General features: G+C 35.9%; 1 protein-coding gene across 1 annotated transcript in view; it reads left to right on the top strand.

Moving 5' to 3' along the window:
- Positions 1-26,262, top strand: part of LOC105488555 (arginine and serine rich coiled-coil 1) — a 417,805-nt gene that overhangs the window by 8,331 nt on the left and 383,212 nt on the right. Inside the window, exons 3-4 of the mRNA XM_071091156.1 lie at positions 847-1,042; positions 2,156-2,281. Coding sequence (XP_070947257.1) covers positions 849-1,042; positions 2,156-2,281 — 320 coding nt within the window. The 5' untranslated portion in view covers positions 847-848. The remainder of the gene's footprint in view (positions 1-846; positions 1,043-2,155; positions 2,282-26,262) is intronic.

The raw sequence follows: 26,262 nt of genomic DNA on the forward strand, positions 1-26,262 counted from the left end.
TGTATGTGTAATATACACATACAAATGTGGGTATCTATTACATAATATCTATTATAGATATGATATCTATTATATATCTATTATAGATATGATATCTATTATATAATATCTATATCTTTTTAATTTAAATTATTGTTTTATTGCTTTCTAAAAAGATTATTCTACTACCTTATATAGGTATTAGCAGTGTGTGAAGAGCTGACTGATTTCATGATAACCTCGTCAACTCTAGTACTTTAGTTAATATTTTCTCCCCTAAGTTTCACAAGTGAAATGATAATTATAGTTCATTGTTTCAGTTTGTACTTTGTTGATGACTAATGAGATTTTAGCTATTTAAAGATGTAGAATTTTCTGTTAGAAAAAAAATTCAACTCTAAGATAGTAAAATATCTTTTGTCATCAGGGAGTGTGAGAATAAAGGAATAGTTGGTTGATTACTAAAGAAAATGTCATATAATTAATGAGAAATATAACTTAAAATATGAGACAATTGGTATAAAGAACTGTTCTCATGTCTTGTCAAGAAGCAAGGCACATAAACAATTTTACTTTAAATAAGACTTTAAAAAATTTTACAAAGTTTTATAAAAAGTAGTGCATTGAGGCCAGAAACGGTGGCTCATGCCTGTAGTCCCAGCATTTTGGAAGGCCTTGGGGGAGGATCACGGGAGCCCAGGACTTCCAGGTTACAGTGAGCTATTATTGTACCACTGCACTCCAACCTGGGATACAGAGGGAGACCCTGTCTCTAAAATAAATAAATGAAATAAAAAATTAGTATATTGCATTTCATCCATTGTGCCACCATGTTAGAAATAATATTCTTCAAACTTTTGCTTATAGAAATGGGACGTCGGTCATCAGATACTGAAGAGGAAAGCAGAAGCAAGAGAAAAAAGAAACACCGTAGACGGTCCTCCTCGAGCAGTTCTTCAGATAGTAGAACATACAGCCGAAAGAAAGGAGGAAGGAAATCAAGATCAAAGTCAAGATCCTGGTCCAGAGATCTTCAGCCTCGTTCACATTCTTATGATAGAAGGTGATTTTCATAATTTTAGTTTGTACAGTAATGAGGATAACAGTCCTTAAAACTCATGTTTTTGTATTTTTAGTTTTGCTAGATAAAACATTTTTCTTTTACTAGCTATATATTTACGAAAGTCCCAACCCAGAATTTTTTTTTTCCACCAGGTCCAGTCCGTGGGTCTAGTCTTCTCAACCTTTGTCTATTCTTAGTAGGCAAATAGATACAAAGTGGTGTAGTTTTCTTTTTTAATTTAATTAAATTAATTAATTAATTAAATTTTTTTTTTTTTGCGATGGAGTTTTGCTCTTGTTGTCCAGGCTGGAGTACAATGGCGTGATCTCAGCTCACTGCAGCCTCTGCCTCCCGGGTTCAAGCGATTCTTCTCAGCCTTCCGAGTAGCCGGGATTACAGGCATGTAGCACCACGCCCAGCTAATTTTATATTTTTAGTAGAGACAGGGTTTCACCATGTTGGTCAGGCTGGTGTCGAACTCCTGACCTCAGGTGATCTGCCCTCCTCGGCCTCCCAAAGTGCTGGGATTACAGGTATGAGCCAGTGCGCCTGGACTTAATTTTAAATTTTTTAGAGACAAGATCTTACTCTGTCCCTCGGGCTGGAGTGCAGCGGTGCAGTCATATCTCTTGGACTCAAGGATCCTCCCACTTCAGCTTCCTGAATAGCTGGGACTATAGGCATGTGCCACTATGCCTGGCTAAGTTTTTTTATTTTTATTTTTTGTAGAGACTTGGCCTTGCTGTGTTGCCCAAGCTGGTATTGAATTCTTGGCCTCAAGCGATCCTCCTGCCTCAGCCTCCCAACGTGTTGGGATTACAGGCATGAGCTACTGAGCCTGGCCTTGGTTTAGTTTCATACCATATAATCTGATGATATTTGGAAAGATTCTAAGACCCCTTAATACCTTAATTAGTAGCTGATCCAATCACTAAGTTACGAATCAGTCATCTGACTGTTCAAGAAAAATAACATTTTAATTTATCTCTATTTGCTTCCAGGAAAGAGTGAGACAGTAAAAATGAAGTGATTCTTTAGAATCTAGAAGGTTTTTCCTTAATGCTCATAATAAAAATTTTTATAGCAATGATCTTTGATTATATTTTATTTCAGACGCAGGCATCGATCAAGCAGTAGCTCTTCTTATGGCTCCAGAAGGAAACGAAGTCGAAGTCGTTCAAGGGGTCGAGGGAAATCCTATAGAGCTCAGAGGTCTAGGTCGAAAAGCAGAACAAGAAGGTATGCCTTATTAAGTATTTATTGCTTTGTAACAAATTATTCCAAATTTAGCAATGTAAAAGCAACAATCATTTATTTTCTTATAATTATATAATTTTGACTGAGCTTAGCTGGCACTTATTTTTTTCTCACCTGGGGTCGTTCATGCAGTTAGTCCTGTGATAGCTTGATAGGAACTGGATGGTCCAATGTGGCCTCACTCATATATCTTGCATTTGGTTCTGGCTATTGGCCAGGGTGTACATAGCTTCTCATTGTCCAGTAGGCTGGGTTGGGTTCCCTACCAATGCATGTGCATTCCCCAGACATGAGTTTACTAGTATTTTGTTAAGGATTTTTGCATCAGTATTCATCAGGGATTTTGGCTTGCAGTTTTCTTGTAATATATTTGTCTGGCTTTGGTATCAGAGTAATGCTGGCCTGATAAAATGAGTTTGGAAGTGCTCCCTCCTTTTCAGTTTTTTGGAAGATTTTGAAAAGGATTGACATTAATTTCTTTTTAAATGTTTGGTGGAATTATGCAATGAAGCTATCTGCTCCTGGGCTTTTCTTTGTTAGAAGGTTTTTGCTTACTGATTCAATCTCCTTATTATTTATAGTTCTGTTAAGATTTTCTCTTCCTTCATGATTTAGTCTTGGTAGGTGGTATGTTTCTAGGAATTTATCCACTTCTTCTAGGTTATCCAGTTTATTAGCATTCTTAGTAGTTTATAATCCTTTCGATTTTTGTGGCGTCAGTTGTAATGTCTGCTATTTCATTTCTGATTTTAGGTAGACTTCTCGGTAATTTAGGCTTCTGGCAATTTTTCTTTCGTTTTTTTTGGAAATGAGGTGTTACGCTGTCACCCAGGCGTGGGCGTGTTGGTGCAGTCAGCTCACTGCAGCCTCAAACTCCTGGGGTCAATGATCTTCTCGCCTCAGTCTCCTAAGTGGCTAGAACTACAAGCATACACCACTAGGCCTGGCTGACTTTTTAAAATATGTTTTGTAGAAGTCAATCTTACCATATTGCTCAGGCTAGTCTCCAACTCCTGGTGTCAACTGGTCCTCCCACCTTATCCTCCCAAAGTGCTGGCATTATAGGCATGATCTACCTTGCCTGCCCTCATTTTTTCTTAATCCAAGTAAGTACTTGTTAATTTTGTTGTTGTTTTTCAAAAGACTCTTAGTTTTGTTGATTTTTTTTCTAAAGTTTTTCTGCTTTTCTATTCTCTATTTTATTTATTTTTTCTCTAATCATTTTTATTTTCTTTATTTGGATAAATTTTGGTTTAATTTGTTCTTTATTTATTTATTTATTCGCTGAAGTATAAAGTTAGATTGATATGAGACTTCTTTTTTTCCTAAATGTAGGTGTTCATGCTAAAACTTTCCTCAGTATTGCTTTTGCTGTTTCTCTTAAGTTTTACTATGTATGTTTGTGTTTTCATTTGTCTAAAGATATTTTCTAATTTCTCTTATAATTTCTTCTTTGATGTATTTGGTTGTTCAAGAGTGTGTAGTTTAATTTCTGCATATTTGTGGATTTTCTGATTTTTCTGCTGCTGTTGATGTCTAGTTTCATTTCTTTATGTTTCGAAAAGATACTTGCTATGGTTTTGGTCTTATTAAATTTATTAAGAGTTGTTTTGTGGCCTAACATGAAATCTATACTGGAGAATGTTACATGTACACTTGAGAAGAATGCATATTTTGCTACTGTTGTGTGAAGTGTTCTGTGTATGTATGTTAGGTCTAATTCATCTGTGGTGGTGTTCAAGTCCTCTTACCTTATGTCTTATTTTTCTATCCATTATTGAAAGTGGAGTATTGAAATATCCTACTATTACAATGTTACTAAATGTTTCTCCCGTCCATTTTGGCAATGTTTGCTTTATATATTTGGGTGCTCTAGTGTTAGGTGCATATAGATATTTATAATTGTTATATATTCCAGAATAATGACCCATTTATCGTTATATAATTATCTTTTTTTCTTGTGACAGTCTTTGACTTAAAGTCTATTTTGTCTTATATAAGTATGGCCACTTCTGCTCTTTTTTGGTACCATTTGTATGGATCATCTTTTTCGGTATATGTGTGTCTTTACATCTAAGGCACATCTTTTGTAAACAGCATATACTGTAATTGTATCTTGTGTGTATGATTGTGTGTTTTGAAAAATTCATTCAGCTAATCTGTGTTTTGTTTGGAGAGTTTAATCCAGTTACATTTACAGTAATTACTGATGGGGAAGGACTTACTATTGCCATTTTGTTAATTGTTTTCCGCCTTATAGCTGTTTTGTCTCTCATGTCTCCTGCTGCCTTCCTTTTTGTTTTGTTGATTTTTGTATTGACATGCTTTGATTTTTTTTCTCATTTTATTTTGTGTATGTTCTGTAGGTATTTTCTTTGTGGTTGCCATGAGGCTTACACAAAACATTATCTATTTTAAGTTGGTAATAACCTTTGATTGTATACAGAAATACTATTGTATATTTCTCCACTTCTATTTTATGTTATTGATATCATAGTTTACATCTTGTTGTGTCCATTAATATAGTTTATAGTTACTGCTATTTTTTATGCTGTCATATTTTCAATTCTATATCTGAATTAAAAATGTTTTACATACCACCATTACAGTGTTACCGTACTCCTTACTTGTGTATATAATTACCTTTACCAGTGAGCTTTATGTTTTCATGTACTTTTGTGTTGCTGTCTAGTGTCGTTTCATTTCCACTTGCAAGACTCCTTTTAGTATTTCTTGTAAGGCACATCTGGTAGTGAAGAACTCCCTTAGCTTCTGCTTATCTGGGAAAGATTTAATTTGTCTCTTGTTCTTATAGAACAATTTTGCTAGATATAGTATTCTTGATTGACGGGTTTTTTTTTTCTTTCAGCACTTTGAATATATCACCCAATTCCTTTCTGGCTTGTAATGTTTTCACTGCGAAATTGCTGAAATCTTATGAAAGCTCCCTTGTATATGACAACTTACTTTTGCTGCTTTCAAGATTCTCTCTTTGCCTTTAACTTTTGTTAATTTGATTATAATGTGTCTGTGTGGGCCTCTTTTACTTCACCCTTGAAGTGAAAGGATGAAATCATTTGAACTTCTTAAATTTGGGTGCCTATTTGCTTTCTCAGATTTGGGAAATTTTTGGCCATTATGTCTTCAAATAAACTCTCTGTTCATTTCCGTTTCTTCTTCTGTAACTCCACAATAAACTCCCTGTTTTTTTCTCTATCTTCTTCTATAACGCCCATAATATGTATATTGGTCTGTTTTATGATGTCTTATAGTCCCTTAGGCTTCCTTCACTTTTCTTTATTCTTTTTCCTTTTGCTTCCCTAACTCAATACTTTTAAATTGACCTTTCTTTGTGTTTTCTGATTTTGTTCTTCTGCTTGACTACATTTGCTATTGAACCTCTCTAGTTAATTTTTCAATTCAGTTATTGTATTCTTCAGTGTTAGCATTTTTGCTTTTTTTAATGTAATTTCTCTTCATTGATAGTCTTGTTTTTGTTTTTACTTTGTTCTCTTGACTTCGTTTAGTTGTGCATCTGTGTTCTTTTTTGGATCATTGAGCTTTAAGACAACTATTTTCATTTATTCGTCAGGTAATTTACAGATCTCAGTTTCTTTGAGATTGGTTTCTGGCAATTTATTTGGTTCCTTTGATTGGCCTAGGTTTCCTTCTTTCTTTGACTGCCTTGTGATTTTTTTTTTTTTTTTGGCTGAGTTTTATGCAGTTTTAAAAAACAGCTGCCTTTCCTAGTCTTTATGGACTGGCTTCTTACGGGGAACGTCCTTCACCAATTAGCTTTTTTCAATGTACGCCAGCTTCCTCATCAGCACTCTTTAGCAGGTGAGAGATACCATTCCCTCTGGTAGCTCTCCAAAATGCTGGAATATTTGAAGCATGTACTTCACTCTTCTCTCTCACTTCTGACGAAGAAATAAGTTGGATGACTTTTCCCGATCGTCCTGAGTCATCCCAGTCTCTGTCTTTGGTACTGCTGGCCCTCTGGTGCCACAGCATCTGTTTCTGTTCTCTTTTGCTTTTGTTGGCACCCAGATATTTAACCTATGCTGTTTCCATTAGTGCTCCAGGCAAGACAGAAACCCATCCCTTGGATGGCCCTCAGAAAAGTCAGAATGTTGGACTTATGTTCCATGCTTCTATTTTCCCCAATCCGTTACCCCAAAAGCCATGAGCTGAACTGAGGTTTGCTGACCTTAGAAAGAATCAGGTAAAGTAAAATGGTTCTCACTTATTTCAGTGAGGCTGTACTTGGCTTTGAGCTCACCTGGAGTACTGCAACTTCTTAACTGTTTTTTGAAGTTCTATACAGGTATTTTGGTTTGCATATTATTGTTTTATCAGTGTCTTTCTTGGGGAACGAGGGCTGGGATATCCTATTCTGCCATCCTGCCATCGTCATTCTCAAGTAAACTTTTTTTTTGTTTCTTACAGGCTTTTTCTAACCTTTATTTTAAACTAATTTTAGACTAACAGAAAAGCTGCAAAAAATAATACAGAATTTCCTTAGACCCCTCATATCACCTCACCTGGTACAATAATCAAAAGCAGGACTTTAACATTGATACAGTTCTAGTAACTAGGCTATAAATCTTATCAGTTTTCTCATAACATTCTTTTTCTGCTCCAGGATCCAATCCAGGATTCTATATTGCATTTAGTTGTTAATCTCTTCTTAGTCTCCTCCAGTCTATGAGACTTCTTCATCCAAAGATGAGTCTATGTTTGTCTTTCATGACTTTGGCACTTTAGAGGAATAATGGCGTTTATTTTGTAGTTTGCCCCTCAACCTGAGTTTGTGTGATGTTTTCTCATGATTAGAGTGAGCTATGCTTTTTTGGCAAGAATACAAGAGAAATGACATCGTGTACTTCTTATTGCATCATATCAAGGGGTCTGTGATACTGCTATGTCATAGTGGTGTTAATCTTGATCATGTAGTTAGTGGTGTTAACCTTGATCATGTAGGATGCCAGGTTTCGCCTGTGAAGTTACTATCTTTCCTTTTGTAGTTGATAGATATCTTGGAAAAGATATTTTCTAACTATAAATATTCTGTGCTTCTCCTCAACCTTTCACTTACTAACTTTAGCATCTCTCAGTGGTTTTCTTCTATAGCAGTTACTTTGGGGTTTGCCTGATGATTCAGATTAATTTTTGTGTATCGTATGAGATAGGGGGTTAGGTTCAATTATTTTCTTCATATGGAGATCTAGCACCATTTCCTTCCTTCCTTCCTTCCTTCCTTCCTTCCTTCCTTCCTTCCTTCCTTCCTTCCTTCCGACCGAGTCTCTCTCTGTCGCTGAGGCTAGAGTGCAGTGGCACAATTCTCAGCTCACTGCAACCTCTGTCTCCTGGGTTCAAGTGATTCTTGTGCCTCAGCCTCCTGAGTAGCTGGCATTACAGGTGCCTACCACCACGCCCAGCTAATTTTTGTAATTTTAGGAGAGATGGGCTTTCACCATGTTGGCCAGGTTGGTCTTGAACTCCTGACCTCAAGTGATCCGCCCGCCTTGGCCTCCCAAAGTGCTGGAATTACAAACCTGAGCCACCGCGCCTGGCTGGTCTAGCACTGTTTTCTTACTGAGTAGTCTTGGTACCTCTGTCGAAAACCAACTAACTGTATGAATGTGACTCTGTTTCTGGATTGTTTATTTGGTTCCATTCCTTTGTCTGTTTTTATACTAGTCTTACACGATTTTGATTACTTTGGTTCTACAGTAAGTCTTAAAGTTAGATGTTATTGTTTACATTTCATATAAATTTTAGAATCAACTTGACAATTTTGTCAAAAGCGTGCTGGAATTTTGATTGGGTATTTATCGAATCAGTAGACTAGGAGTATTGACATCATAGAATGTTTCAATTTATGAACATGTTGTATCTCTCCATTTATTTTGCTTTTCTTTAGTTTCTCAAACAGTATTATGTAGTTTTCATTATAGTGGTTTTACACATTGTCACAGACAGGGCACCTGTGACAAGATATTGTGTGACATAAATTTCTTACAGTTCTGGAGCCTGGGAGGTTAGAGATAAGGGTGACAGCATGGTCTAGTTCTGGTGAGGTCCCTCTTTTAGGTTGACAGATGGCTGTCTTCTTCTTGTGTCCCATGTTACATTTTGGAGAGCATAGAGAGGAAGCAAATTTTCTCTTATCTCTTCTCAGAAGGCTATGAATCGTATCACAAGGGCTCCACTCTCATGACCTAATTACCTCCCACCAGACCCATCTTCAAATACCATCACATTGGTCAGTAGGGTTTCAGCATATGAATTTTTGAGGACACAAACATTCAGTCTATAGCGTACATATTTTATTAAATTTATTTCCATATTTTTTGACACTATTGAAAATGGAATTATTTTAACATTTTATTTTCCAATTATTTGTTGAGTACAGGTTGAATATTCCTTATCTGAAATACTCGGGACCTAAAGTGTTTTGGATTTTGGATTTTTTCAGATTTTGTAATATTTACATATACATAATGAGATATTTAGGGATAACAGCCACATCTAAACACAAAATTTATGTTTCATATATACCTTATACATATAGCCTGAATAATTTTAAACAGTATTTTAAATTATTTTGTGTATGAGACAAAGTTTGTGTACATTAAACCATCAGAAAGCAAAGGTATCAGATACGGGTTTTCCACTTATGGCATCATTTTGGCACTCAGAAAGTTTCAGAGTTTGGAGTATTTTGGATTTTTGGATTAGTGTATATAGAAATATGAGTAATTTTGTACATGTAATGTTTTGTACCTTTTATATTTTACATATTTTATATGTTTAGTTTGTATCCTGTAACCTTTCTACTCTTATTAGTCATAGAAGATATTTTCAAGATAGCTTAAGATTTTCCATGAAGACAATTAATTACCTGAAAAATGAGTTTTACATCTTGTTAGAATTGTTTGCTATTTCTGTAGTTTTCTCGGGTCATTGCAGTGTCTAGGTTCTACTATGCTGAAGAAAAGTGATGAGCGTGGGCAAACTTGCCTTTTTTCCTATCTTAGGAGGAAAGTATTCAGTCTTTGGCTTTTAAATATATGTTAACTGTAAGTTTCTTGTGGTTGCCTTTTATACAACTGAAGAAGAATACCACCATATTTCTTATTTGCTGGGAATTTTTAGTAGCAATCACTGTTGGTTTTTGTTAAAAGCTTTTTCTTTAGTGGGATGATTATGGTTTATTTTTGAATACATTTTCATCTTTTTTTGTTGTCACTTATCTCTTGATTTTTTGTCTGACTTTGTTAGTCATTTCTGTGTACTGAAGACCCCTGGTCAGCGTGATTTTCGTTTTATTGCCTAATGTGGAATTGAAGTAATGTGGATGTGTTCATTTTGTACCATATCCAAAACACCCATTGTGTGTGGGTGGCATTGAGGGATTTGAAGTGACAGATATACTCATGAACTTGGTACTCCCAGACAGATATTTCCTGTTGCTGTTTACTCTCCGGGTTCTTTTGCATGAATATTTTTTCTTTCATAGTGGTGTACTTTGCTTTTGATTCAAGATGTCAAATTGAAGACATTTTGCGAATATGACATGAGGTAATTGTTGCCTCAGATGATTTCTTGAAACTGTACACCTGTAGACTACAAGTGTAAAGGGTGTTAGGGAAGAGATCAATTATTATATATTAGAGAAAATTAGGAAAATTTTTGTTAGTAATGTATTAGAAGTAGAACAAGTAACAGATATTTATTAATTTGAAAAAGTAATATAATTTTAGAAAATGCACTTACCTAGTAAAATAATATACATTATACATTGTAAAGGCCAGCATAAATGCTATTGTTTTCGTAAGAAGTCATTTTATTTTATTTTATTTATTCATTTGAGACAGAGTGTTGCTCTGTCACCCGGGCTGGAGTGCAGTGGTGCAATCTTGGCTCACTGTAGCCTCTACCTTCTTCACTCAAGGGATCCTCCTATCTCAACCTCCTGAGTAGCTGGGACTACAGGTGCACATCACCACACGCAACTAATTTTTGTAGTTTTTGTGGAGTTGGGGTTTCACCATGTTGCCCAGGCTGGTCTCAAATTCCTGAGCTCAAGCGATCCCCCTGCCTTGGCCTCATGAAATGCAGGGGTTACAGGTATGTGCCACTCTGCCCGGCCAAGAAATCATTTTAATTATTACATCTTTGTATTACATACTAGAACATACTTGTGAATTTATTTCTCTTTTATCATATTTTAGTGGTTTAACAGACTTTTAAAAAAGGCTTAATTATCATTTCTTCATGCTTTTATCTGAGGAACAAAGGACAGCATGTCTGATGATATTTTTCTGGTACCCTTTTCTCAATTATTGGGTAGAAAGATTGGACTACATTTTAACAATGTAGTGTTCTTTATGTTATTCTTAACTTGAAAAATGCTGAGTGTTTTGAACTTAAAAATTAGGTTTGCCTCTTTAAAATTGCAAGATTGCTATTCCTTTCTTGTGACAGTGACCACATGATCCCTATTCACATAACATCTAAGTAGTAAATATCTGAGAATCACAATTAATTTTATACTGGATGAGTTATCCTTTCCTTGTTTTTGTAGTTTTTTCTTTTCTCAAATATTACAATTATTGCATTGCACTATTAAATTTTACAGCTATTTTCTAATCAATGAACAAAGTCAGATCCCCTTCAGAATTCATTTATTGGTAATCCTTCAATTTGTCCGTGAACAGGAAGAAATCTTTGGCAACTCTATTAGAAAATTATTGAGTATATAGGCCCAGTATGTTGGGATCAGCCTAGAAATAGACTTAAATGTAGTTGTGTTCTTGAAAATCCTCTAGTTTTGAGATGAGCGTAGACTTTGACTTCTGGAATGAACGGATATCTGGAAAATAGAAGATGAAGTAAGAAGAGAATTTCTTTAAGGAAAATATGAATGTTACATTCTAACTCATTTTTATTGTGAATGTATTGAATGTCCCTTTCATATCCAAATGTAATATGAAAAACTAATTTATTGTTTAAAGTTTAAACTATGCATAAAGCAGTTATTGAATTTTAAATTGGGGATCACTTTAATGAAAACATTTTAATGTCTAATTATGAAAATTATAGAAATGATACAGTTGATTTTCTATTTTTATTTTATTCTTTTATTAACCTATTGATCTTTATTTTGTCTTGTATCTGAAAATGAGAATAAAATATGTGCTTAGAGAGCAATTATTTATTTTATTGAGGACATATCTTGAAAGTCAAGAAGTGAAGCTGCTTGGTAATGCTATAAATTTAAAACTGTCCTACAGCAAGACAGTACGATGCAAATATGACTAAATAAGATCACAAACTGAATTTCAGTGAAACAACCAAGATTTACATTAAATTAGGAATTTTAAAACTGATTTAGTTTGTTTTACTGAGCATTTGCTTAATAACATTTTGCCTTCTTGCAATCTTTTTAAAGACAATAATTCGTCTGTGAAATGCAGGCATATCTTCAGTAGAAAAATTGAAAGCAACAGCTCACTTTCTGAAACCACACATACAGCGATATAAAGAAATATTTCAGCTCTACAAAATTTAATAAATCATCCCATTTCCTAATTTGATCATATTAGATGCTGATGTGGAAGAAGCATTTCAAATACCATCTTCTCATTAATATACATCAGTCTGGGGAATAGAATGGAATACTTATGCAGAGATGTCACAGTTACTGTTTCTTAGTTTACTAAGTGGAACAGGTTGAAGTGATTCTGGGTGCTATTTGTCAATGTCTTGTTAAAATGGTTTGGGTCGAGTTATGGAGTCCAGAAAGACGGCGGCTGATAAATCAAAAGTGGATTGAGTGGACAGGAGGCAGTGATTGATACTGTGACAGGATATGAAGAAAGGAACCTTGATACAAGCATGCATGATATTGAATATGAGAAAGAAAATGGCCCTGGAGTATGGATATTATTCAAGGAAATGAGAATAATAATAGCCTGAAAATATTGCTGAGTGAAGATTAGGATAGTTCTTATTAGAGCATAATACTTTACTAGGATGGTAGGGATGAAATTATGTAAATATTTATGGGAGAAGAATATTATAACCTATGACTGAAGACTCTTTAATGATTATTTATCATTTAAAGTAGTTTTAGCTTCGTTTTTTCCTAGCTAATTATTATGCCATGTATTTATAAGCATCCTAACTAGGAAATTAAACAAATTTTTTTCTTTTAGATTATTTCAAAGATCATCTACCTTTACAACGTGCTTTTATACAGTAATAGTATTCAGAAACTAAACCTGTGTAAATAGTGTTTTACTATCAGTTGGTTTTGACTTAGAAAATTACATTGTTAACTTGAAGTGAAAAATCTTCATGGCATCGTTTGCAGCATCCTTTAGATTAGTCATTTTGAATGGCAAATGAAAGATCCCTGCCAGATGAGCCATTTCACAAAGATCAAGGCTATATATACTGAATATTCTTTTGCGGAATTTATCAGTGAAATGTTAGTTGATGTCACGGAGTGCTTGGTGGGAATCTTTTGATTAGTCTGACTTTTGTCCTTGGCAATGTGTAACTAGGAAGAACTTTCTTTTGCTCTCTCACTCTAAGAGTTCTATATCTAACACTGGCAGAAAAAGAGGTTCTTTGGAAAGATATTCAATTAACTTTTAATTATATAGTCTATGAGAGACAAAGAGATGTGGAGTTGTCACATAATTGTAACCATAATATTTGATTTTTATGTAGTGTCTTGTCATCTTAAGTACTTAACACTATAGCACAATTTTTGTTAAGTGTGTAAAACATTTGAAATGAGGCACTGTGAAATATTTACCCAGGTGACTTCCATCAGTAGTGATTAATTTATTGATAATTTTTTTCTAGCTTTTAATAAAGATTCTGGTAAATGTGCATAATACCCCTAAATTCCTTAAAACTAATTTAATTACATAAAAGTTGTTATTTTTGGTTTATCACCTCAATATTTGATGAACCAAAATACTGTACCAGCTAAATAACATAATATTTGAACTTAGTGTAAGTTCTTAACTGTGCTGTTTACTGCCACATGTTGTTTTGTGAGGCTCAGAATGTGTTTTGAATATTAGCAGAAGAAAAATAGTCATTTCCAAATTATGGTGTAATTTTTTTTTTTTTTTTTTTTTGAGACAGAATCTTGCTTTGTCACCCAGGCTAGAGTGCAGTGGCGCGACCTCAGCTCACTACAACCTTCATCTCCTGGGTTCAAGTGATTCTCCTGCCTCAGCCTCCCAAGTAGCTGGGATTACAGGCATGTACCACCACACCCAGCTATTTTTTAGTAGAGACGGGGTTTCACCATGTTGGCCAGGCTGGTCTTGATCTCCTGACCTCTAGTGATCTGCCCGCCTTGACCTCCCAAAGTGCTGGGATTATAGGCGTGAGCCGCCGCGCCTGGCCTGTAGTGTAAATTTTTAATTTTTTTTTTTTTTCCTGGAGTTTTCCCTCCCATTTTTTTCTTTACATGGTAGCCAAAATGCAATGCAAAATGCAAATCTGATAGGACCTCCTTTATTTCAGTGGTTTAAAATAAAACCCAAAATGTTGACAAGGCTTCAAGTCCCTTTGTGATCTGACTCCTTCCTGCCTTTTTAATCACATCTTTCCAGTGCTAGTCATACTTGTAGTGTTTAAACAGTTTTCTTTTCCCGTCTAAGGACCCTTGAACATGTGGTTGGTTGCCTCTGCTCAAAATGTATTTTTCTCCCACTCATGATCTCTAATTAATCTTTTAGATCTTTACTTAAAGATATTTCCTTAGGCTGGGTGTGGTGGCTCACACCTGTAATCCCAGCACTTTGGGAGGCTGAGGCGGGCCGATCACCTGAGAGTTCGAGATCAGCCCGACCAACTTGGAGAAACCCCATCTCTACTAAAAACACAAAATTAGCCAGGTGTGGTGGCAGGTACCTGTAATCCCAGCTACTGAGGCTGAGGCAGGAGAATCACTTGAAGCTGGGAGGCGGAGGTCGTGGTGAGCCAAGATCATGCCATTGCACTCCAGCTTGGGCAACAAGCACGAAACTGTTTCAAAAAAAAAAAAAAAAGACATTTCATTGGAGGGCCTTCTCTGTTCATCTGGACATAGATATTTTCTCCCATTATACACAGTACTTATAGCTTATAACCCAGGATTGCATGGTAAAGCAGAGCCTACTTTGTCAAGGAAACATGGATATGCATGCTCTTACTCATTTTCAACTTATAGATTGAGCTGTAAGCTTGATCATAATCACTCCCCACTTAATTTTCATTTCTACCATGTAGAAACTAATTTTAAATTATAGGAGGTGGCATTAAAGACAAATTAGAGATAGCATGGAAAGAGCTCTGAATCAGCCTGAGTCTCAGTATCTTCATCTATAAAGTATACTCATTCTAGTTCTAATTTGATTCTAAATTACATGATATAAGTTTCATAATGTATATTATTTAAATTATTTTAAAATATCATTTTTAAGTTTTTTTTTTTAAACTAATTAGATGTACCTACTATTTTGCCATGTTACCGTGCTCTAAAAGAGTTATAATTAAATCCACTAAAAGCATCTGAACAATTATATTGATGCTATTGCTTGCTTGGTAAGCTTCTACTTGCTTCCCTGCAGAGCTCGTTTGCACTGAGCTAAGTTCTTATTCTGTTGTGTATTTGTATTGAAAATGCTTTTTGTATGTGAGTTTTTGTTTATCTGATTTATAGCTTTCAGAGGTGGCTGTGAGGTCTTATAGAGGTACAGAATTTTTAGGGCTAAAAGGTTATTTTATACTATTTCCTTAAGGTGAGGAAGCTAAGACTAGAGAAGATAAGGTGAGCAAGTAATGCGGGCAGAAATGGTTCCCTTCAGTGTGTGGTGACTTTATGGCTTTTCTTTTTGCACAGTGTTGTTTCTTTTTTTTCTTTTCCCCCTCCAGTTTTTCAATGGGTGTGGAGATCATGCAGGATCAATAGAGAAAATGAGAAAATTATGGACGAGCAAAACTGGGCAACATTGTTCTTGGACAGGTAGTCTGAAAGCGAGCCATTTGCTTGAGGATAATAAGCTGAGTTTGTAAAATGGGTCACACATATAAGTACAAGAGGTTATCAATTCAAGTCCTAAAAATCTGTTCTTGTAAGGACACTGTTAAATAAATGTGTGTTTCTATCATTCTTTCATTTACTTGAGGTAGTCCATTTTAATAAAATGTATCCAAAATAAAGAAGCCCAGACCATGGGTCTAACCATGCATGCAGTTAACTTTTATTCAGGTCACTATTTATTTTCATTATTTCCTCGACTGGAATGAGCAGCGCTTTTACATTGACATGCAAAACATATGGATTTTTGATGATTAAACCAATTGAATTAGTAAGCTCATTTAAAAAATTGGGTACTGTCCCCTCCCCTCACTTTCTACTTCTCAGTCAAGTTGCTTTAATTAGGATTTTAATATAACATGTAATCTGAATTTGGCAAAAAGTGAACTGTTAAGTATTATTTAGAAATCAACAAATTTTTGAATAAAAGATTTAGTGATTAATATTGAATAAAAGGTTTTATGGAGATCTATAATACTGAGCCAATTAAATATATATATATATATATATAAACACTGTTCTTTTGCTATTTCGCTTTAAGATGATGCCCTTGCAGTTTTTAGGTATTTTAAATCAGTTTTAAGGCTTTAAAGTCAAAATTCATTGTTTAGAGCCAAAAGGAATATTGTAAAAGTTGATTAGTTGACCTTATTTCCAAAAATTAGTAGATTCAGAATACTGAAATTCTTAGTTGGCAGAAGAACTCTATTGTCTAGTGAGAAAATAGATGACTTTTTCTTTTCTTTTTTTTTTTTTTTTGAGACGGAGTCTTGCACCTGTCGCCCAGGCTGGAGTCCAGTGGCACAATCGCTGCTCACTGCAGCCTCTGCTTCCTGGGTTAAAGTGATTCTCCTGCCTCAGCCTCCAGAGTAGCTGGGATTACAGGCACCTGCCGCCATGCCTGGCTAATTTTTGTATTTTTCATGGAGACGGGGTTTCGCCATGTTAACCAGGCTGGTCTCAAATTCCTGACCTCGTGATCCTCCTGCCTCAGCCTCCCAAAGTGCTGATTACAGGCTTGAGCCACTGTGCCCAGTCCTAGATGACTTTTTCATAGGCGTTTTTTCCCCCAGCTTTTTAACTGCAGTGCCATTTTAGTTCTTCACGTCTTGACTCACATTGGAGCCCTTTGTTGCCCAGATGCAACTAGGGACCAGATTTCCACCTTGGATGGCAACCACATTGTGGAGACCTCTAGTTGGGGGCTCCTGAATTGACTGAATGTACCCTTTATTGCTTAGCTAAGTTAGAGCTACTTTTCTGTTTTTCAGCTAAGTTTCCATGTTGTGCAGAGAGGGACCATGACCCCAAAGCAGCTGAGTGGATGATCTGTCCATGTTGAATTTCCATGGCTCCTCTTTACTGGTATAGATAACCAGACAGTGACTGCACTTCTTTATGCAATATTTAGCACAGTATCAAGTTGGAGACATTTAATATGTGCTTCTGGTTTAGGTGATTTTGTTTTGGCAGTACCGAATTTCTTGCTATTTCTTGTGCCTCATTTATGCAGAGTGACGGAAAGATTGAGAGAATTCTGTGTGGGGTGTGCTTTGTTACCTGGGCAGAGCCCAGCCCAGAGTTTACCAACGTGGCTTGACATAAGCACTACTATTACATTTAACTAACTACTAAGCAGTTTTATTGGGCGGCTCCTTGAATGTGGCGAACACTTAAATGTATTCCCTGCTCTGAATGAACTTACTGTCATAAGATTTCCTTTTTATTTTTTCTCTATATCTTTGTTTACTTATTCTTTTTTTTTTTTTTTTTTGAGACGGAGTCTAGCTCTGTTGCCCAGGCTGGAGTGCAGTGGCCGGATCTCAGCTCACTGCAAGCCCCGCCTCCCGGGTTCACGCCATTCTCCTGCCTCAGCCTCCCGAGTAGCTGGGAGTACAGGTGCCCGCCACCTCGCCCGGCTAATTTTTTTTTGTATTTTAGTAGAGACGGGGTTTCACCGTGTTAGCCAGGATGGTCTTGATCTCCTGACCTCGTGATCCGCCCGTCTCGGCCTCCCAAAGTGCTGGGATTACAGGCTTGAGCCACCGCGCCCGGCCTTTGTTTACTTATTCTTTTCCATCATTGTGTTATAACAAACTATAGAAAATAATGTTTCCTGTATTCCATCATGCATGCAGGAGGAAAAGGGTAATTCATTAAGTTAAAATTATTTTCCCCAGCTCATTCTTATGAAATTGCAGAACTGTAGAATCTTGCCAAAAAATTGATAATATTTACTTAAAGTATTTAAGTGGTTTAAAAGTAGGTAAACTTGTGTGTTTTATGCTGGTGTTGATTTTAAGTAAATAATTCCTTAATTATGCTGTTTACTTTCATTTTGTTTAGTCTATGTTTCACTCATTGTTTGGTGAGAAAGGGTCTAGATCTATTTATAAATCTGTCTCTTAAAAGATCATCATATTTGTTCTGTTTTCTAAAACCACTGCGTAATATTTGATGAGATTTTCTTCTCATACTTACAATAATTTTTTGAGAATGAATATTTGATTTTGGCCGGACACAGTTGCTCACACCTGTGATCCCAGCACTTTGGGAGGCTCAGGCAAGCGGATCACCTGAGGTCAGGAGTTCGAGACCAACCTGGCCAACATGGTGAAACCCCGTCTCTACTAAAAATACAAAAATTAGCTGGGCATGGTGGTGGGCATCTATAATCCCAGCTACTCAGGAGGCTAAGGCAGGGCAGGAGAATCGCTTGAACCTGTGAGGTGGAGGTTGCAGTGAGCTGAGATCGTGCCACTGCACTCCAGCCTGGGCGACAGAGCAAGACTTAGTCTTAAAAAAAAAAGTTTTATTTTAATAAGCATGTTTATCTTGTGGGTGCTACAAGCCTACAACTACATCAGGAAGTACAAAGAGTACCATATGAAACTGTGTATTAAATTGTATGTTCCTAATGGTGGTGAACTTCAGTAACTTCTTGTGTGTGTTTAATACTTAGAATAAACTGCATTCACAGAGACATGAAATTAATAGCTAACAATGCTTTTTACTGAATCCAATTAGTTTTTTTTTTTTTTTTTTTAAGATGGAATCTCGCACTGTCACCCAGACTGGAATGCAGTAGCATGATCTCGGCTCACTGCAACCTCTGCCTCCCAGGCTCAAGTGATTCTCTTTTCTCAGTCTCCCAGGTAGCTGAGATTACAGGCATGTGCCACCACACCTGGCTAATTTTTGTATTTTTAGTAGAGACAGGGGTTTCCCCATGTTGGCCAGGCTGGTCTTGAACTTCTGATCTCAAGTAATCTGCCCGCCTTGGCCTCCCGAAGTGCTTGGATTTACAGGCGTGAGCCACCGTGCTGGGCCTGAATCCAGTTAGTCTTTTTTTAAAAATTAAATACGGGAAGGACATTTTGCATTCTAATCATTCTTCCAAAGATTTATGTTGAAATACATGGTAAATTTTTTCCTCACAGGATTATTGTGACAAGAAGTTGCAAAATAACCTATTAGCATTCTCTACTCTAAATTATATTCTTCTCCAAACTAGAGATTTTGGGGTTTTCATTGGTTCTGTTTTTTGTGAAATAATCTATATTCACCCTCTGTCGCTACCTATTGCCTTTGGAATCTGTGCATTTTGAGCCAGTTACCTTTCAGCATTATTTTCAGGCTGTAGATTTAAAAGTTTTATAGTTCACTTTCATATGGGAGGCCCCCAGCCCTTGCCTGTCTAAAAATTTTCTTTTCACTTACATGGATTGTCAGGCTCTTGTTAAGAGATTGTTTTATATAAAATAGACTTAGGTAGTATTTTGTTTTCTGTTTCTGATATGCACTCTGCTAATGGCCACTATTACCATTGGCCTTTCTGACTGTAACAGTACATTGGACATGTTACTCTTCAGGAAACGGTATATAATGACTCCCAGATCTCTTTCCAGAGCTCTTTTATTTTATGAGTATAATAATCCCTTCTCATTTATGAGTTTGCCTTATTTGAAATTCAGATCTAATGTAGATTTACTTCTGTACTGTATATGTTTTTCAGAAATTCTGTTGGACATATGAGTCACTTGTTTCTACTTTTGTTCTTCTGCCAGTTTCCTCTTAGGTGATTGGTCACATATATACTAAGTATCATGAAAATGTATTATATCTTATCATTGTGCTATGTGTACTACCATGTGGTATTTGTAGCCTTTAGGATATTGGGCAAGAAAAGATTAAAAAGAAACATTGTTTATGCTGTTAGAGATATTACTGCCCAGGTAAATGTCTAGTAGTGTTACATAAAGGAAAAGACTCTTCCTGCTAGAGAGGATTTAAAATGACTCCCGTAATCAAGCTTGAGGAATATTGACTATGGAAGCAAAGCTCTCAGGCTAAATACCAGAGAGCTGTAGTATCAGGAAGCATTTTTATTAATTTATAAAACTGGTAACTAACATTTTGCCTCAAGTGTTTTTTAAAAATCAAAGCTTTTGTAGAAATTAATAGGTATGGATGTGTTTTTAAAGTCTCTATTTTGAGAAAATGTATAAGCAGAGTCTAAGAATGGACCTTCAGATGAGGTGTGAATGAATTATTACAGCCAATAATGAAGTGTAAAGAGACTTTCAAAAGAAGTCCACAGCTTCAATTCCACACTTTATCCAAAGGATGGAGAAAATTCCAGGTTTTTTGACTCATGGCAGGAAAATCTGGTTTGTGGTTGATTCTTATCCTTTCTTGGGTCACATCAGGTATAAAGTGTGATGTCAAAGGGTGAATCTGATGAGAAGCATGGATCCTCTTTACATAAAATTTCATGTATTTACATGCATAATTTTGCATGTTCTTTAACAGGATTCACAGAAGTCCTAAAACTCCATGGACCTCCTGATTAAGGACACATTTATACTAATGTCAGAAATATTCAGGCAGCTTTTAGAATTAAACTTAAATGACTATGCAGGTATAAATATCTATGAGCTAAGGGAGATGGCAGGTCCTTCCCAGTAACTAACTACATCCTTTCCTTCTTATTTTAGCCCCATGTATTTACCTATTTCATCTTAACTTCTAATACTACTTAAGAGTGTAGCTTTTTACCAGTTTAGGATAGAGAAATGCCATTGGTAGCTATTTAGTGTCTTCTTTGTTCTCTGTATTTCATTTTAGGGAATATAAAGCATTTGTGAGCCATTATAGGTTGTCTTGCAATCTCATTAAAAAATTAGGTTATGAGTTCGTTATCTAAGATTTCTCCTACCATGTGGATTTATAAGAACTTAATCCTCATAGTTTGAAAGTTTTATTATCCATTAAATCTATTATATTATGCTTACCTTCGTTGTAGATTTTTATTTCTTTATATATATCTCCCTAGTTTTTCTAACTGTTGATCTTTGTTAGTACTGACATTTCTCGTCATCTTCATATTGGAACATTTCAGTATTGTTTCTTGTTCTAGATAACTTATAAAAATATTAAGTGGGTTGATCCTGTAGCCATCTTGGAATGGTTCATTGTGGAGTACTTTTGGAGTAGTTTATTTTTCGTACCAATGGTTAGTCCATTCTTGCATCACTTAAAAAGGAATACCTGAGACTGAGTAGTATAGAGAAAAGAGGTTTAGTTTAGTTGGCTCACAGTTCTGCAGGGTAGATATGATGCAGAGTGCCAACACCTGCTTCTGGTGAGGGCCTCAGGAAGTTTACAATCATGGTGAAAGGCGAAGGGGGAGCCAGCACATCACATGGTGAGAGTGGGAGCAAGAGAGAGTGGGAAAAGTGCCACACCCTTTTAAACAAACCAGATCTCCATATAACTCACTGTCTTGAGGACAGCACCATGCTCTTCATGAGGGATCCACCCCAATGACCCAAACACCTCCCACCAGGCCCCACCACCAACACTGGGGATTATATTTCAACAATGACATTTGGAGGAATGAAGACAATGCCAGTTTTTCAAGCTCCTCTCTCTCCCTCACTTGTCTTAAGCTTCCCTTAAGGCAGCGATCAAGTCTTACTAATTTTGTATCATCCGGTGCTAGCATGGTGGTACCTAATATTGAATTTCAGTAAATCTTAATAGTAGATTCAGCAGATTGAATGAATGATTGACTTCTACATTTCCAATACAGGTATTTTAAAAAAGTAATCTACTTGAGATCTTTGTTAAGGAGGCTTTTTGAAAGTCTAACCTTTGTTTGATTATCTCTACCTCCAGAAGAAGAGTTGTGTGCATCGTCAGGGATATGCTAGACCAGTTCAAGTCTAACACTGACTCCCAGGATGTTAGTTTCTAAAATCCTGGTTGATTGTTTGAAATCTTGGAGGGAACCTTCAGAAAAATATTAATAATACACTTTTAGGTTGTGAGATAAAATCTTTGAAAGGGATTCATCCAGGCTTTAAAATCACTGATCAGAGACGGCCTTTCCCCTTTTAAAGAAAAGATCGAAGGGAATGGTACTATCTGAAAAAGTAATAGATTGAATATCCCACCTTAAGTATTTGTTTTCCCCCAGGAGATAGCATGGTGTGGTTCTTTTAATGCCACTTCAAGAATATGTATATCAAAGTTAAATAGTAGGGACATTACTTTTTTTTTTAAATGAAAAGTATTTTGGAATTCATTTTTTACTCAATTGTTTAAATTCTTAGAAATCAAGGATTGTATATGACTAGGTTTGTGTCTATCAATAAATCAATAGCTTATAAAATTTTTTTAAGGCAATAGTTATTGTTATGTTACTAACGTAGTATTCTCCAAATTTTTTAGCAGTCATGATCTCTGAACTCTGAGAGGAAATGAAAAACAAAAACAAAAAACAAACCCTGAGTTATGGTTAATAAAGCAGGAAGGAACCTGGTAGAAAAGCCTTCTATATCTTCAAGCAATATCCAACCAAGAGGATATTACCAAGCTATAATTGACAACTTTGGGGAATTAAACTTCATATGGGCAATGCCAAAGGTTCTAGTAATCATTAATGGTACATGTCTGCTACTATGTTGGCTTTTATTATTATTAGCTGTAGAAAAAGCTAAAAATATGACTGAGTTGGTGGTGTTACACTTTGAACATCCTCTATATTGTTTCCTGGTATTCTTTTTAAAAGTACTTTTTAGTGTTTCCCTTTACTGGTGCTTTGTAAAGTCCGTCAAAAGACACCAAATACATAGATTTTATTTTTAAATTGTAAGGGTAAAGTTTTACATAGAATAAACATCTTCATTTCTTTCAGAAATAGAAATATTTCTAGCTAAGTAGATTGGCTTTTTTATTAAGAAAATTTCAAACATACTCAAGAGAAGGAGAACAATATATACATAGTACCTAGGTTGAACAGTTACCAAGATTTTCCCCATGGCTGCTGCTGCTGCTGCTGCTGCTGGTAGTGCTACTACCTCCCCCTCCCTCTCCATCTTCTTCCTTTTCCTTCTGCTTTTCTGCCTTTTTTTTTTTTTTTTTTGGCTGAAGTATTTCAAAGCCAAATGGGACACTGTGTTATTTTACAAATAAGGACTTCACTGTAAATCTCTTCCCACCAAAAGGAAGTTTTCTTATATCACACAATGCCATTATTATTTTTTTCCAGGTGTGAGACAGGGTCTTGCTCTGTCACCCAGGCTCGAATGCAGTGGTGCAGTTATAGCTCACTGCAACCTTGAACTCCTGGGCTAAATTGATCCTCTGGCCGGGCGCGGTGGCTCAAGCCTGTAATCCCAGCACTTTGGGAGGCCGAGACAGGCGGATCATGAGGTCAGCAGATCGAGACCATCCTGGCTAACCCGGTGAAACCCCGTCTCTACTAAAAAATACAAAAAACTAGCCGGGCAAGGTGGCGGGCGCCTGTAGTCCCAGCTGCTCGGGAGGCTGAGGCAGGAGAATGGCGTGAACCCAGGAGCTGGAGCTTGCAGTGATCTGAGATCTGGCCACTGCATTCCAGCCTGGGCGACAGAGCCAGACTCTGTCTCAAAAAAAAAAAAAAAAAAAAAAATTGATCCTCTCAGCTCAGCCTCCTGAGTAGCTGGGACTACAATCCCATCATTAATTTGATGTTTTGGTACTCATTTTCTGACCAACTCATGTTTTTTCATTTACCTATATCCACGTTTAAGCCATCGTCATACTTCGGGAAATCTATGTTCCATATCTTTAATAAATTTTCTTTTTTTTTTAATTTTCCAAAAAACCTAACTTTAAATTTGTCTTTGACCTCAAAGTAGCAGTTTTCATTTCTTTGTAACCTAGAAGAAAACAGAAAATAGATTATTTTTCCATGTGGTTAAATCATATACAATAATCAGCCTCCAAAAACAAATTTAAAAACTATTTCCTGAATGGTATCCCAGTTTCCTGCTACATTGTTGGCTTGTTCAAATTTTTTTTCCAAATTCAAAAGTGTATGTTTTAGAAGTATATTTTTAGTTGAACAGTAGGATAAATTCTCATATTATAATCTGGCTATGTAGGGAATCATACTAATTCTGTTTATGTAGTCTAGCAGTGCTACTCAAATTATCTGTGGTAAAGGACTTTTTTAAACCCTAAATTTTCAGTCCAGGAATTTAAATTCCTGGTAACTTCATAACCTGTACCAGTCATATTTGCCATTACTTCAGTGAGGTTATGTATGTACATCTCTAACTAAATTACATATTCCTTATGAGTGTTTTACTTGATATTGCCCATATACCTTATATTTATCCTTTGATTGTGTAGGGGAGAAAAAATATCTTTTTCTCACCCATTGCTAGGTGCATGGTGGAGGCCCCTATAACAAAAGACAGATTAACAAGAGAGAAGCATACAGATTTATTTACTATAATAAATAAAGTGACACAGGAGCCTTCATAAGGAAATGAAGACGTGAAAAAAGGGGTAAATCTGTGTATATTTTATGCTGGGCTTGATGAGGAAGTGGATGATCGTGAAGAAGCATGATTGGATGAAAAAGTGTGATCTAATGTTAGACAACTGGGGGGAATTTAGCAAGGCCTGTTTGTTCAGATTCTACTCTGTGACTTTGTGTCTTCAAAGATTAGGATGTTTCTTTCTTTTGGGGATATGGAGGGCACCTCTTCAGTGAGGATCTTGCGACTTGTTTCCTGAGTAGGTCAGAAAAGCTTTTGTAGTGTTCATGACCTACTTCAGGGAGAAAGGGAAGAAGAGAACAGAGACTGCCCTTCCAGCTTCTTTGTTTTTCCCAGATATCTTCAGCTTAAAATATTTTGGGGGAGTGTGTCCTGTCCGGGTACATATGTCCTGAACCCTATCAGATAAATGCTAACTAGGTGATAGGTCCTGTGTTACACGGTGTGAACGCAGAACCAGTATTTTTAGGGAGCATAGAATCTAGTGAGAAGACATATATGAACATGATTATGCTTATGATATGTAAATGCTACCCTTTTAAGCATGAGAAAAGTTCTGGGAGTGCACAGTGTCATTATATGTAGTCAGTAAATACTGTACAAGTATTACTCAATGAATGAATGTTAATTAAAATATACTAGGATAGTATAAGAAACATCACAGAAGTCCTTGGCATTATGATTTAACTATGTAACATATGTTTAATATTGTAGAGTAAAATGAAACTTGTTAGGTTCTCTTTAAGTGTGGTTGATAAGTTAGAGCCTTTGATTGTGGCTTGGGGTATTAAATCTCTGTCTAGTGTATATGTGTATTTAATTTTCTGTACTTATAAAAATTAAATATCATATCTTATGGGCAAAATGCTTTTTTTGTTTTTTCAGACATTGAATAATATAGGAGACAAGAGTATAAAGTAGGAGTTGGAAGACCTGGTTTCTCTGGGCTCTGTTTCTCTTATTAGCTGTTTGACCTTAGGTAAATAAATGAACTTAGCTGAACTTCAGTTTTAGGGAATCATAATATTAAATAGTGAGCTCCTTGAGGACAGTGTCTATGCCATATTAATTTTTGCTAGGGTGACCAACCATCTTGGCTTGCCAGGGACTTTGTTTTAGCACTGAACGTTCCATGTCCCAAGAAACTCTTCATTCCTGGGCCAAGGAGGATGTTAGTCATTCCAGTAGTATCACTAGTGGCTAGCTCATGGCTGGCACTTAGTAAGTGTTCCGCAAGTGACTGGAATTAAATGTCTCCTCTGTCTTTTTCACAGAATTGATGTAAAGATCAAATTATATTTTGTGAAAGTATTTTGCAAATAGTAAAAGCTGTACCAATAAAGTTGATATTGTTTTTCCCATCAGTATTCTCTTGGAATTCATCTCGGAATTTGTGTAGGAGTTAATGTGGTATATAAATGTTTGATTATTCAGTGTTTCCAGTTTGTATCTGTTGCCTAAAGTGAGATACATGTGAGTACATATTATCTTCTGAATATATTTCTTCTTCCCAGAAGTAAATGAGATGTGAATTAAAATTGATCCTGTAGTCTTGTAGTTTTATGTTTAATAATGAGTTTTAGTTTTAACTGAGGAGCTGATTTCACATTTGAATGAATATGTGGCTTCTGTTGTATTTGATTATTGTAAATGTTTTATCTTAGGTTTAAAAGCCATTTTATAGGACATCTTTTAATTATGATCTTAGTAGATCTAATAACCCTAACACTTCAAAAGTTTAGAATAATAAATGTAAAGATGCCTAAGTGGGCCCTATATGTAGCTAGGAACTAACTGCTCTGTAAATTTCTCGGGTATACTAAAGTCCTGAGGAAACAGGTGGAATTTTCCAGACAACCTACCTCTGGGCAACTCTTTCTTTCCTTTTTAAAGTGACTTCTTCCCTATACCTTCTGCATTTGTATCGACTGAGCAAATTCTCAGTCACATTTGCTTATTTACTACTAATTGTGTAGCTTAAATGTTGTGTCAGTTACTTAAGTGCCTCTTCT

This window comes from Macaca nemestrina, chromosome 2 (genome assembly GCF_043159975.1).
Source record: "Macaca nemestrina isolate mMacNem1 chromosome 2, mMacNem.hap1, whole genome shotgun sequence".
In the NCBI taxonomy this organism is placed as follows: domain Eukaryota; kingdom Metazoa; phylum Chordata; class Mammalia; order Primates; family Cercopithecidae; genus Macaca; species Macaca nemestrina.